The sequence below is a fragment of the Nanorana parkeri genome, unplaced genomic scaffold (assembly GCF_000935625.1).
Source record: "Nanorana parkeri isolate BGI_ZX_2015 unplaced genomic scaffold, ASM93562v1 scaffold1972, whole genome shotgun sequence".
Taxonomy (NCBI): domain Eukaryota; kingdom Metazoa; phylum Chordata; class Amphibia; order Anura; family Dicroglossidae; genus Nanorana; species Nanorana parkeri.
In genome coordinates, this window is record NW_017308240.1 from 217,433 (window position 1) to 229,998 (window position 12,566).

At 46.1% G+C, this 12,566-nt stretch overlaps 2 protein-coding genes across 3 annotated transcripts in view; one reads left to right on the forward strand and one right to left on the reverse strand.

The window, feature by feature from the left end:
• The window catches only part of NUDT8 (nudix hydrolase 8), an 11,525-nt gene extending 8,770 nt beyond the window's left edge, over window positions 1–2,755 (reverse strand). The window contains exon 1 of the mRNA XM_018572236.1: window positions 2,512–2,755. Within this exon, the coding sequence (XP_018427738.1) occupies window positions 2,512–2,753 (242 nt within the window). The 5' untranslated portion in view covers window positions 2,754–2,755. The remainder of the gene's footprint in view (window positions 1–2,511) is intronic.
• Window positions 2,756–11,459: 8,704 nt separating this feature from the next.
• Window positions 11,460–12,566, forward strand: part of LOC108800263 (membrane-spanning 4-domains subfamily A member 4D-like) — a 17,250-nt gene continuing 16,143 nt past the window's right edge. For both annotated transcript variants that reach the window (XM_018572233.1, XM_018572235.1), the window contains exons 1-2: window positions 11,460–11,510; window positions 11,586–11,870. In XM_018572233.1, the coding sequence (XP_018427735.1) occupies window positions 11,598–11,870 (273 nt within the window). In that variant the 5' untranslated portion in view covers window positions 11,460–11,510; window positions 11,586–11,597. The remainder of the gene's footprint in view (window positions 11,511–11,585; window positions 11,871–12,566) is intronic.

Here is a 12,566-nt window from a genome sequence, read left to right on the forward strand (position 1 = left end):
TGACGGCCCGCAAGCAGCAGCGGCGCTGTGTGCTAGATGCCGGCTGCTGCTCTGTGTCGTGGTGCTGGCGCTGGGGGAGAGAGCGCACTATACAGAGGTGGGTGATGCCATCTACGGGAATCGGTGGGTCAGTCCGGGGGGGAGGATGTGCAGCTTTGCCCTAGGCAAGGCAGCATCGCCGCCCTCAGCGAATCTGCCGCTCCAGGCAAACGCCTTGTTTGCCTCGCGGCAGATACGCCCCTGCATGGAGGCATGCTGATTTGTTTGAAGTCATCACACATCACGCCTGTTTAGTTTCTATCATCAGATCCACCTCTGAAGCACAATCTCACTTCAGGGCTGCTGTAAACCAAAAAGAAGAAATCCGCCCTGCTGTTTGTTTTATTGAATAGATGACATCTCCCATAACTAAAGCAGATGCATAGATGTTCTCTTCCCCTACACACAGGTCTTAAAGAGCCCTCACCGCTACATGAGCTGAATAAGATTCAATTTGAACTCCAGGCACAAAAACTGTTATTTAAATATATTCCTCAATAGCAACAAAATATATACTGTATTTTTCGCTCCATAAGACGCACCTAGGGAGTTTAGGGTTGTGTGCAGTTCCTGACAGCTGAGACAGGTGGCGCTGTGATTACAGTGCCAATAAAATTAAAATTTTTTTTTGGGGGGGAGCATATGTGTGTTTGAATGGGCTCTCCAAGACACTGAGAGACACAAACTCACACTAGTACAGTGCATTAATCTCACTTACTATGCGTTCTCGTGTGGGAGGTGCGTTCTGTTGCAATTCATTTGAACGGCACCCAAAACACAACTCCCACCCACAGTTCAATTGGGCAAAACAAATGGCAAACGCACTCATTAACCAGTTGACATCCGCGGTGTTAAACCCCCTTCCCATCATGGACGGCAAGAGGTTAACTCATAACCAGCTTTCAAGCAAGGTGCACATGGAAGGGCTTTATACAGCTCTAACCACTAAGGTTAAACACAGAGGTTTAGATACACGTCTTCTGCAGAATATGTGAAAGGCGCACCGCCACGTCAAGGCCCCTCTCTGATTTGGTGCAGTGACACACTGGGGCTCTCAGCTGCCATTGTGATGTCCCTGTGCCTTTAAGGAGGTTGGGCTGCCTCCTGGGGACCCTTCACTCAGTTTTATCTTTTGCCCCTTGTGCTCCAAGATGGAGACTCTCACAGGTTAGAGGTGCCTTGACGAGGCTGTGCAGCTTTTACATTTTCTGCAGAAGACGTGTATCCAAACCTCTGTTTTTAACCTTAGCGGTGAGACAGGTTTTTTTTTGCATGCTGGCTGGTGAGTGTGCTGTGAAAACTTTTTGCTGTTGTACAGTTCAATTGGGTCGCAGCTTAATGACCAAGGACACATATGGGTCCTGAGGTTACAAAGGTTGAGAACCACTGCTCTAAAATGATTTGTGTTACTCTACTTACAGAGAAAAGCAAACATTGATAATATAACATGCATACAGTGCATTGGGCTGATCCTTAAAGGAGAGCTATGAGGTGAGCGAAAATCACTCAGCATAATAGTTGGAGCCGACGTGTAATAAAAAGACTGTCACAGGTCGGCTCAATAGATCGGGAAATGAGGGCACATATACCGTTGCTCGCTCACTTCTCCATCTATCCCTGCAGAGAGCCGTGACTGTCACTCACTGCTCCCTGCAGGGACCCCCCCTCCCCTGTCCGATCCTCCAGCGCTGACTGGAGGAACGGACATGGGAGGGGGGCAGGTACAGCTGGCTCTGCCTCTAGATAGGCGGATGCAGCTGGGTGGATCTCGACAGTGATTTCAGGATCCGTCCCGGCTGCGGCGTCTTAGCATACCGCTTGCTGTAGCTCGCTATATACAGAGCTTTGGGTGACGGGAGGACGCTAGTTTGTGTCCTCCCGTTACCCTTAGGAGAACTATGGGAAAATCCCTAACCTCATAGTTCTCCTTTAAGCGACCCGAAAACATCATTTCTGATCAGAAAAACTATAAAGTTAATGTTTTAAAGTACCACATAGGTGACATAGTTACCTAGTTAGTCAGGTAGGAAAAAGACACAAGTCCATTGAGTCATCTGATACCTGCCGGCGGCCATCTTGGTGATGGACGCCGGCAGAGAGAGGGGGGGACAGTCACCCGGCTGGATAAGGTATGCCGCCGGGTCCCCTCCTCTCTCCTGGTCCATGACCGAGCGCCCGACTTTTCAGAGGGGGGTCATTTTGGTGTCACCCAGATGCGGGCCGCACCCCCTTTGTGACGCCACTGCATTGAGTTCACCCTATAGCTTATGTTTTGGTGAGACGAGTGTATAGTGTAGAGCAGGGGTAGCCAAACACTGGTCCTCCAGCTGTGGTGGAACTACAAATCCCATGAGGCATTGCAACATTCTCACAGCCACGACTCCTGGGGAGAGAGATGCATCATGGGATTTGTAGTTTCACCACAGCTGGAGGAGCAGTGTTTGGCTACCCCTGGTGTAGAGTGATGCTCACCTGATGTCTCCTTTGTGCCTCCCTTTCAGCTTGGAGGAGCGCAGGGTGTAGAGGAAGGAGGGGGCTCCACGGAAAGTACATAACGTCACCAGAACTCCCGCCGACGCTTTGGCTGGTAGCACCGTTCTACTCAGAACTTGTCGGCACCTCTTTTCCGTCTCATAGGAAAGAATTTCACCGGGCTGGCTAGAAGAAAACTTAGTGCAGAGTCCACGCCAGATGATGGATGGACGGAGACTCATTTGTCCCTGAAAAATACAAACAGTGAACTCATCATGTCAAATTGAAACTGGAAATAAAGTGAGCTTAAAGAAGAACTCTGAACCCTTGCAGGGAGGCTTCCCTCATACTGCAAGGGTTAAGTGCCCGTTTGTTTCTAGGTTAAAAAAAAAAGAAGTTATACTCACCCGATCCTCCAAGCCTGTCTCCTCCTCCATTGCAGAGATGGTATGTTCCCCAGCATCCTCACATCCTATATACTGTATAGAATGTGATGACTCAGGCACCTTGGATCAATGCAGTCGAGGGGTAGCGAGGTGGAAGGGACCAGTGTAGGAAAAAGCCAGCTCAGAAGATTGAGTGAGTATACAGCCTCATTACGGGGACGGCCCTGGGCACAACCATTCATACAGACCTAAAATGTTTTCCTTTGGCTTGTGCACAAATCTGATCCTGTATAGGAGTGACTTGCTGGTCAGAATTATCCACCTTACCAACCGATCAGCGCCTGCCACCCCCCTCTGCCAATCGCTCCCACTTCTCCAACGTATACAATTCTAAATACTAACAATAACCTACAAATCCATCTACTAATGTGTCCCAACCTACATCACCCATCTCATCTCAAAATCTCACCCAAAGCGCCCTCTTCGTTCTTCCAAAGGCCTCCAGCTCTTGTCCCCTCCAGGATTCTTCCAGAGTGTCTCCCATCCTCTGGAACTCCCTACCCCAATCTGCCCATCTATCTCCTACTCTGTCCACCTTTAAGCGATCCTTGAAAACTCATCTTTTCAGGGAGGCCTTTTCCTCCTCAATATAACTCTCCTTTCAGATCTTCTATTAAAGGAGAACTATGGGGTCAGTGTTTTTCCCCATAGTTCTCCTCAGGGTCACAGGATCACATAAACTAGCGTCCTCCCGTCACCCAAAGCTCAGTATATAGGGAGCTAAAACTTGCTGTATACTGAGACGCCGCAGCCAGGACGGATCCCAACATTACTGTCGAGATCCACCCAGCTGCGTGATTGACAGCTGTCTCTGCCTATCTAGGGGCAGAGCCAGCTGTACCCGCCCCCTCCCCGTCCGTTCCGCCAGTTAGCGCTGGAGGATGGGAGGGGGGAGTCCCTGCAGGGAGCCGTGACAGTCATCGCTCTCTGCAGGGAGATGATCGAGAAGTGAGCGAGCGACGGTATGTGGTCGCTCACTTCCAGATCTATTGAGCCGAAGTGTGAGAGTTGCATTGTCACACGTCGGCTCAGATTATGAGGATGAGTGATTCTCACTCACCTCATAGTTCTCCTTTAAACCATTCGAAACAGTTATTACCTTTTGTATCGCTTGCCCCTCCTACTAGATTGTAAGCCCTCACGCGCTGGGCCCTCCTACCTCCTGTACTGAAATTGTATTGTTGACTGTATTGTCTCCCTCAGTTTTGTAAAGCGCTGCGCAAACTGTTGGCGCTTTATAAATTCTGATGTGATGTGCGGGTGGTTGGTGCAAAAAACAGTCCCTCCGAGTTTGCACAGGCCTGCGTAAAATTTGCACTGACACAACAGCCAATGAGCTGGGCCTAGGGCATTGCTTGCACTGCAGAGCTACATATCACAAAGGGGTGGTCTGACTTGTGATAGGCTTAGTATGAAGTGAATTGCCTCCGGGGGTGTTCCCCACCCCTTTGTTATGTGTAGCTGCAGGGTGAGGAATGCCCCGACCGCAACTGATTAGATCAGGAGGAGGGGTGGTCACTGACAGGTTCACATCGTGCCCCCCCACATCACTAGTCTAGATCTGGAATCCCCGACGTAAACAGGTTTCTTTTGTTCCTATCACGTGTACTACATTATGATTTTTCCCTGAATAAAAAAAAAAAGAATTTAAATCACATTCACGGTTAGAATTTCATTCATTCAGATAAAAAAAAAGGTTCCATCCTGCTCCTTCAAATTTTCCTCGTTTATGTGGTCGAAAACGAACGTCGATTTAACCCCACTAACCATTAGAAAATTGAATTAACGTTCCAAAAGTGAACATTTCAGAACAAAGTTGGTATACGACCAGCAATTGTCTGACCACGGACCACTATATTCCAAGAACCCCCATAGATTGTCACATGATTTCACTTGGACTGACCTGACCTTCAGCTTAAAAGTTCTTGATACATGGAGAGAACTCTGAACAAGAAATGGACTCAATGGAAATACTCAACTTCACACCTGGGCCGATTCCCCGTCACATAATCACTGAGGTGGCTTCTGTGCTCTTCAAAACTCTCTCTCGACTATGTAAAGACCTTTAAATCCTTCTTCTGCCAGAATCAAACATGGCTGCCGCTGAAAAGGGCACACTTCCGGGAACTTCAAAGATGGCTCAGGTTATAATAGGCATGTAATAAACCCAAATGACCACCAGGTGTCTCTGTTCCTCATCACACTGCGGAGAGCCTGGACGGCCCTGCGTGTATATTGTTTGGTATTTGCTGCCATCTAGTGGAAGACATTTGAAATGAAAAGGTTATTTAGATGGATTTCTGAATTACTAGCCATTGCTTATGAGGAGAAATGTCACAACAATGCAAATTGTCCTTTTTGCTCATCTAAAGAAAACTTGCTGCCGATATTTAGTCTCAAATCCCAAAGCTAACACATCAAGATGATGATCCTCATTTCTTTAGGCTTTTATATTTTCACTTGGTGAGCCTGCCAGTAACACACTTCCTGTCCTAAGGTGACTACACTCAGTGTGCCACTGTTTATACGGAAGAGCAACAAAGCCACCCTAGGACGGCAGCTGTCAACCTGCCGAGTGGGCAGTGCTAGGTGCACTTGTAGATTACTAGTAGGGATGGTCCGCCGATTCAATTCGAACATGAGTTCGAATCGAACATCGGCCGTTTGAGCGTTCGCCTACCGCCGAACTTTATGGGATGTTTGCGGTCTGTTCGACCGTGCAATGTCCCATACTGCACAGAGCCCTCCAAAGCTCTAATTTGTTATAGACTTGCACCTGACCACAGGTCAGGTGCAAGACTTTGCCCAATCAAGGCTCAGTACTCATTTGGAGCCATGATTGGGCAAAGTCACGATGGATGACTCTGCCCAATCATGTCTCGCCTATCAGATGCCAGCAAACTACACAATTGGGTGGAGCTAGCTGTCACCGCTAGCTACACCCAATTGTTTATGTTTTGCCGGCATCTGTCAAAATGTCATTATGCGGCGGGGATCGGGCGGGACGGCGGCCGGCGTTTAAAAAAATAATAATTATTTCTATTTTTTTATTGTTTTATTTTTTTATTTTGTCGTCGTCGTGGACAACGCTGGATGCCATGATTGACTATGGATTACGTCGGTGGATCAATTTTTGGGGGGTTTTATTTTAATAAATACTTGTCAAAAACATGTCTTTAGTTTTTCTTTTCAATTAACCACTTCCCGGCCGGCCGTTGTAAAAAAAACACTGTCACACTGGTCCCGGGGTCCACTGTGCCCGATGCGAGCCCGGGACCAGCATAGTGCCTGTGTCACAGGGGATCAGAGGGAGGTCGGTACACGATCTCCCTCCGGTCCCCTCTCCGCTGTCAGAATGCAGAACTGATGTGTATTACATCACTTCCGCATTCTTGTGTCACTCTCCAGCTTCAGACGCTGGAAAGAAGCTGATGGAGCAGATCTGTGCTTCATCAGCTTCTTCAGGGGGGTCCTAGGTGACATTAGGGGTCTTGGAGACCCCTGATGTCTCCATAAAGAGGACCTGTCACATCTTTTGCTATCACATAGGGAATTTCTGAGCCCCCTATGTAATAGCAATAAAGTTAAGTGAAAAAAAAAATAGGAAAAAAAATAGGAAAAAAATAAAAGTTTCCCCCCCAAACATTTTTAGGTTACACATAAAAAAGAATATATATTTTTTTTTTAAAGTCCCCCCCATACATACACGCATGCAAACATACGTCGGGTGCGCATACCTGCGAAAACGACAATTGCGCCCATTACGCCGCACATGTTACATATCGTCGTGAACGTCGGAATGAGAGCAATCATTCTAGGGCCATCAATCACTGTTAACACGAAACTGATGAGCGGTAAAAGCTTTTAAAGCATCGCCTATAGTCAATTTTGGGTATGGTATTTTTTTTTGTGGGTGCGCAATTTTAAAGCTTGACATGTTTGGTGTCTATTTACCCGATGTGACCCTATCTTTTATATTTTACAAAAAAAAAATTAGTAATAATCATTGTTTCCTAACACAATGTAAAAAAGCTATTTTTTTCCAATTTTTTTTCCTTAATATAGTAAAAAATAAAACCCCCCAGTGGTGATTAAATACCCCCAAAAGAAAGTTCTATCTGTCTCCAAAAAATGGTATAAAATGTATTTGAGTACAGCGTTACATGATGGAATAAATGTCCTGGCCAGGAAGGGGGTCTAAACACCTGGTCAGCAAGCAGTTAAATGATTTTATCAAAAGTTTGGACTTTTTCATAACTATTTGTTTTAACCCTTTAGTGAAGTGGTAGGGGTACACGTATCCCTTACTCATTCACAAGGGAGGGGGCGGCATCTGGATGCCCCCTTAATTAAAGGGGTACTCTGATGCAAATAAGCCCCCTTGCCCGCAGACCCCCACAACCACTGGGTCAGGGTTGTGGTGGATGAGGCCCTTTTCCCCATCGGCACAGGGACACCCTCCCAGTGCCCAGGGCATGTGGCCTGGTGTGGGAGGGAGGGGGCGCTCGCTCGCCCCACCCCTTTCCGGCCCTGCCAGGCCTATGCTTGGATCAAGGGTCTGGTATGGAATTTTAGGGGGGACCCCATGTGGCAATTTCCCCCCGGGCCTCTGCGATGGCGTCACGAACGGCCCCTCAACCTCCGCTGCCACCTGCACCCGGCCGACCAAGCCAAAGTAGGGCGACATAGTTTTTAAAATATATTATCCGGGGGCATTTTATCCCCGGGTACATAAAATAAACCTTTTTTTTTATATTCACCTGATCCCTGCATCCACCAAAAGCGCGGCCTCCCGTCTCCCATGCTGTTAGAAGCTGCATACAGCGTGTGCTGGTTACTACTTAAACCGGCACGCTGTGTGCAGCTTCTGAGAAGATACGCTATTAGTGTAGTGAGGAAGCCGGCTGCGCATTTTGCATTGCTCCTGCTCTCCAGCTTCAGATGCTGGAAAGAAGCTGATGGAGCAGATCTGTGCTTCATCAGCTTCTTCAGGGGGGTCCTAGGTGACATTAGGGGTCTTGGAGACCCCTGATGTCTCCATAAAGAGGACGTGTCACATCTTTTGCTATCACATAGGGAATTTCTTATCACCCTATGTAATAGCAATAAAGTTAAGTGAGAAAAAAATAGGAAAAAAAAAAAAAGTTGAACTACTAACAGCGTGGTAGATGGCAGGCTGCGCTTGTCGGTGGATCCAGGGATCAGGTGAGTATTAAAAAGAAAAAAAATTGGTTTATTTTATATTCCCGGGGACATCATTTGTCAGGGGACGGTCTCCTGAATCCGGGGACTGTGCCCAGAAATCAGGGATGAATGTAGGGCTGCAACAACTAATCGACTAAGTCGATTATAAGCGATGATTGAAAAAGTTGTTAACATTTTCAATCATTGATTAATCAGCTTTCGATTAGTACCAGTGGCACTCGTGCTACTCGTCGTCCTCTCACACTCCCGGAGGACGTAGGACACGAGAAGCAATCTTATCTGTTGGTCTCTCACCAGGACTTTTCTTTCTTTGCATGAGAGAACGGGTACTCTTTATTTGGACAACCAACGGCAGAGGAGGTGCCGGCAACATACACCGGACCAATTCACTCCGATAAATATACGTGTGGCTGTGTGGTACAGCCGGATACTTGGGGTGAGTACTTACTTTTAGGGGATATGTATTGATCTTAATACACTCCCCGGAATAAGGATTGCGGATATATCACCGAACATTTGGAATATTTCGTTATTTTTATTCACTTTGAAACAGATTGAAAATATCACAGAGACTTTTTTGTTATCTTTATAAAACATTTTTAATTGGAATTTTACACAGCAAATAACGGAGACCACATATGCATATATATTTTTTCATAGAGACATATCATTTATAGTTTCTTAAACGAAACACTCAATTAATATCTATCCACCTTGACCACATAGAAGAGTCACTTTTTGATAGGATAATTAACATTATGTTCACGGAAAGAATTCTTGTCACCCACGTTTGATTTGATTTTTTTCAGCACTTTTGTTAAAATTGGCTTATATGTTTAGCACTTGATTTCTATCATTCACTAGTTAAATTTAGCGCTGTTTGATTTTTTATTTCTAATTCATAGTCATAGTTGGTGTTCATACAAATGTGAATTGAGAAGTTATATCGCTAATGTTCCTTAACCCCTTCGTGACTGACGACGTACAGTGTACATCGCCAGCATCGGGGCTGTTTAAACAGACTCCCGGCGACTTTTGCCGCCGGGACTCTGTTTAAACTTGTAGAGCCGACTGTCGGCTTTACAACAGAAGCGATCCTGGCGACTTACCTGTCGCCAGATCGCTTCTGATGATGGGAGGACGCAAGTTTGTGTCCTCCCGTTACTCTAAGGAGAACTATGGGGAAAAGCCTTAACCACATACTGTAGTTCTCCTTTAAGCCATTATCTTTGGTTTTAGCATAGCTGGTTATTATACTGACATATTGTGGTCGTTTTGGTTATTGCACCATGTTTTTCTGTGTTCCCTCCCATCTATGATGTATTTCCCCCTTTCTTCAAGAACTAGTTTAGTGTCATGGCTGCCTATAGTAGGACCACATGTACATGCTAGCTTGGAAACATTATCATCCTTGACCTTCAAATATTGTCTGTTCATTCATCTGTTGTATCCTGTTTTCTGTTGTATGCAATAAAGCACTCCGTGGATGAAAAGGTATTTGGTGAGTTCAGCTACCTAATAAGGATTGTCCCTAGTGATTATATCTGCTTATACAGGCCAGACATAGAGGTCTCAGCAAGGGATAAATCGCTAATACATCAATCGGAGTCAGAATACTCCAGCATCTACCAAACATTTAAATAGTAGTGTTGAGATAGATAGACCTTTAAAGAATAACATCCCTCTGGATGATCATTGCATGAACATCGCAAGGATTTTATCAAATGTTGCTGTTATATTATTTTTATTATTATTATTCAGGATTTATATAGCACCAACAGTTTGCACAGCGCTTTACAATATAAGGAAGACATTAAAAGTTACAATGCAAATCAAGACAAGATGATAAGGAGGGCCCTGCCCATGAGAGCTTACAATATAAAATATTTCTGAGGAGTTCTACCTTTCTATGTTGTGGAAAAAAAATGCAATTTCACAGCCTTTTCCAAACTGACCCCTGTAGAGAAGAGTCAGCCTTCATTATAACCTTCTGAGGAAATCTTAGTATTCTAATGATAAAAGGTGCAATGTCTGCCTACCTTTAGTAGACCAGCTTAGTAGACCGCCTCATCAAAAATGAAATTCCTATTACAGGGGGTGCCTAAAGTTTACTTGCATCCAAGTTGTCAGGGAACCAGGGGTGCTGCTCCTTACCAGGCTCACCTCCTGGTAGGACTCCTGGCGCCGGGGCCGCTGGCGCGCATACGCGGTACACAGGCTGTGCGCGTGTATGGGGGTGCGTGCGTAACGCGCCTGCGCCACTTAGCGTTTTCAGGTGCTAGCCAGGCTGGGGGAGGTCCCCAGCACACACCATCCCCCCGCCAGCCCTGCTTTTGGCTCCTGGTTAGGGAAGCTTCCCGGTCGCCTCGGCAACCAGGAGGTGGTCCTTGGGTTCCCTGGGTATTTAAACCAGTCAGAGCCTTGGCTTATTGCTGAGTTATTCTACCTCTATGGTGTGATCGCCAGCTCCCTGTGTGTAAACCTGTTGCTTCCTGAACCCTTGCCTGAACCCTTGCCTGAACCCTTGCCTGAACCCCCGCTATCGACCCTGCCTCGACCCGGACTTGGACCTGACTACGCTTGTGGATTTCCCCTATGTATCTCGTTTTTGGACTCTTTGTCCCTGCCAAAGGGTTCCACTCCCGCCCCAGCCGTACACCCCTGACACAAGTGCAGACGTCTGCAAAAATCAGTGAGCCAATCACAGAAGCAGCAAACATTTCTCGAGGTGTTCTGTACACCAATAGTTTGCAGAACACATTCGGGTTCCCAGTTTGCATTGGATTTGTTTTTCTTAATTACAGTGTGTGGAGATTGAAAAGGAAGGGCTTGTCCAGCAATTTTATATATATATATATACACACACAGACACAGACACACACACACACACACACACATACATACATACTGTATATTCATTAACAAAAGTGGAGTTTTAATTTAAATTAGAGAAATTACCAACCAACAATCCCATAAAGTAATTTTTAATACATAGCAGGTCTGAGAATATGTTCCAATAGGACTTTCCTAACAATGGTGAATGTATTTTGTTGTGCTTCGGTTATATTCCAGACCAGATTGGCCACCATGTGCCGCACTCTACTTTCCTTACATTACATGACCATACGAATCATTGAGCTGTGTAAGTGAAGGTTTTCCGTTTCTATGAAATCTCAGAGCGTGACTACATCACAACCACAGAGATGCCGTCAGGGGATTATTCATGTGCCTGGTAATGAACTCCAGAGGGAACAAAGTATAACTTTAATGGGATGAAGGGAGATAATAACAAACAGACTATGTGACTGATGGGTAATCCTGGTTTACTGTTCAGACAAAACTACGCAGGTAATTTTTTACATGCTAATCGCTGTGACGTTTATTATAGATTTATTATTCTTAAAGATTTCCTTTTTCCTCCAGGACCTCCTCAAGATGCCCTCTTCGACCAATGAAGCCAATCTACCAACCTATGAACCTTTACCAAATGAAGTACAAATGGATTCTCCGCAGTCTAATGTGTACAGCAATCTGGCAGAGTTCAATGTCCATACAGCTCCTATGGGGTATGATGTCCCCCCGGCTCAGCAGATGTGGAAAGTGCCTACTGTTGCCCCCCAGTGGAGCTTTGCTGCTGTCTTACCTCAAATTACTGAGTCTTCAGCCTTTTACCAGACCTTTCTAAAGGCCAAGCCCAAAGCTCTCGGTGTAAGTATTAAATTACACATGTTTATTCAGAAGGATGATTAAAGCTGGTTAGCCGTTTAGATGGAAATCCCCTCCCCCTAAAGAATGTCTTCTGCATATGTCTTATAATGAATAGTTGGCTTCGATATTGTTTGGCGTGATTAGCACACTGATCCTTTTTGAGTTACTTAAAGTGGTTCTCATTGAAAATAATTGTTTCCTTAGAGCAGAGGCGGGGTGGCGTCTTTGCGCACGCGCGTAATGACGTCACGTTCTGTACCGTTGTTACCTGCCGACGGCCATCTTGGTGATGGACGCCGGCAGAGAGAGGAGGGCACGAGGCGGGATAAGGTATGCTGCTGGGTCCCCTCCTCTCTCTCTCTCTCGAACAACTGAGAGGTGTAAGTCCATGACCGATTGGCCGACTTTTCCGAGGGGGTGACACCGAAATTACTGTCAGTCATTTTGGTGTCACCCCTCCAATGGTGTCACCCGGGTGCGGGCCGCACCCCACTTGTGACGCCACTGTCTTAGAGCCACATTGTGACACCACATTTCATCACCAGGTAGCAAAGGAGGACATATCTGTCATTATAAGCTAGGGTAAAATCTAGAAGCTGAAGAGAGAAGGGGCTCCCTGAGTCAGTTTCTAAAGATGGCCATACGCTGGTCAATTTCAGTCCTGCTAACTTTGCTGAAATTCGACCAGAGTGTTAG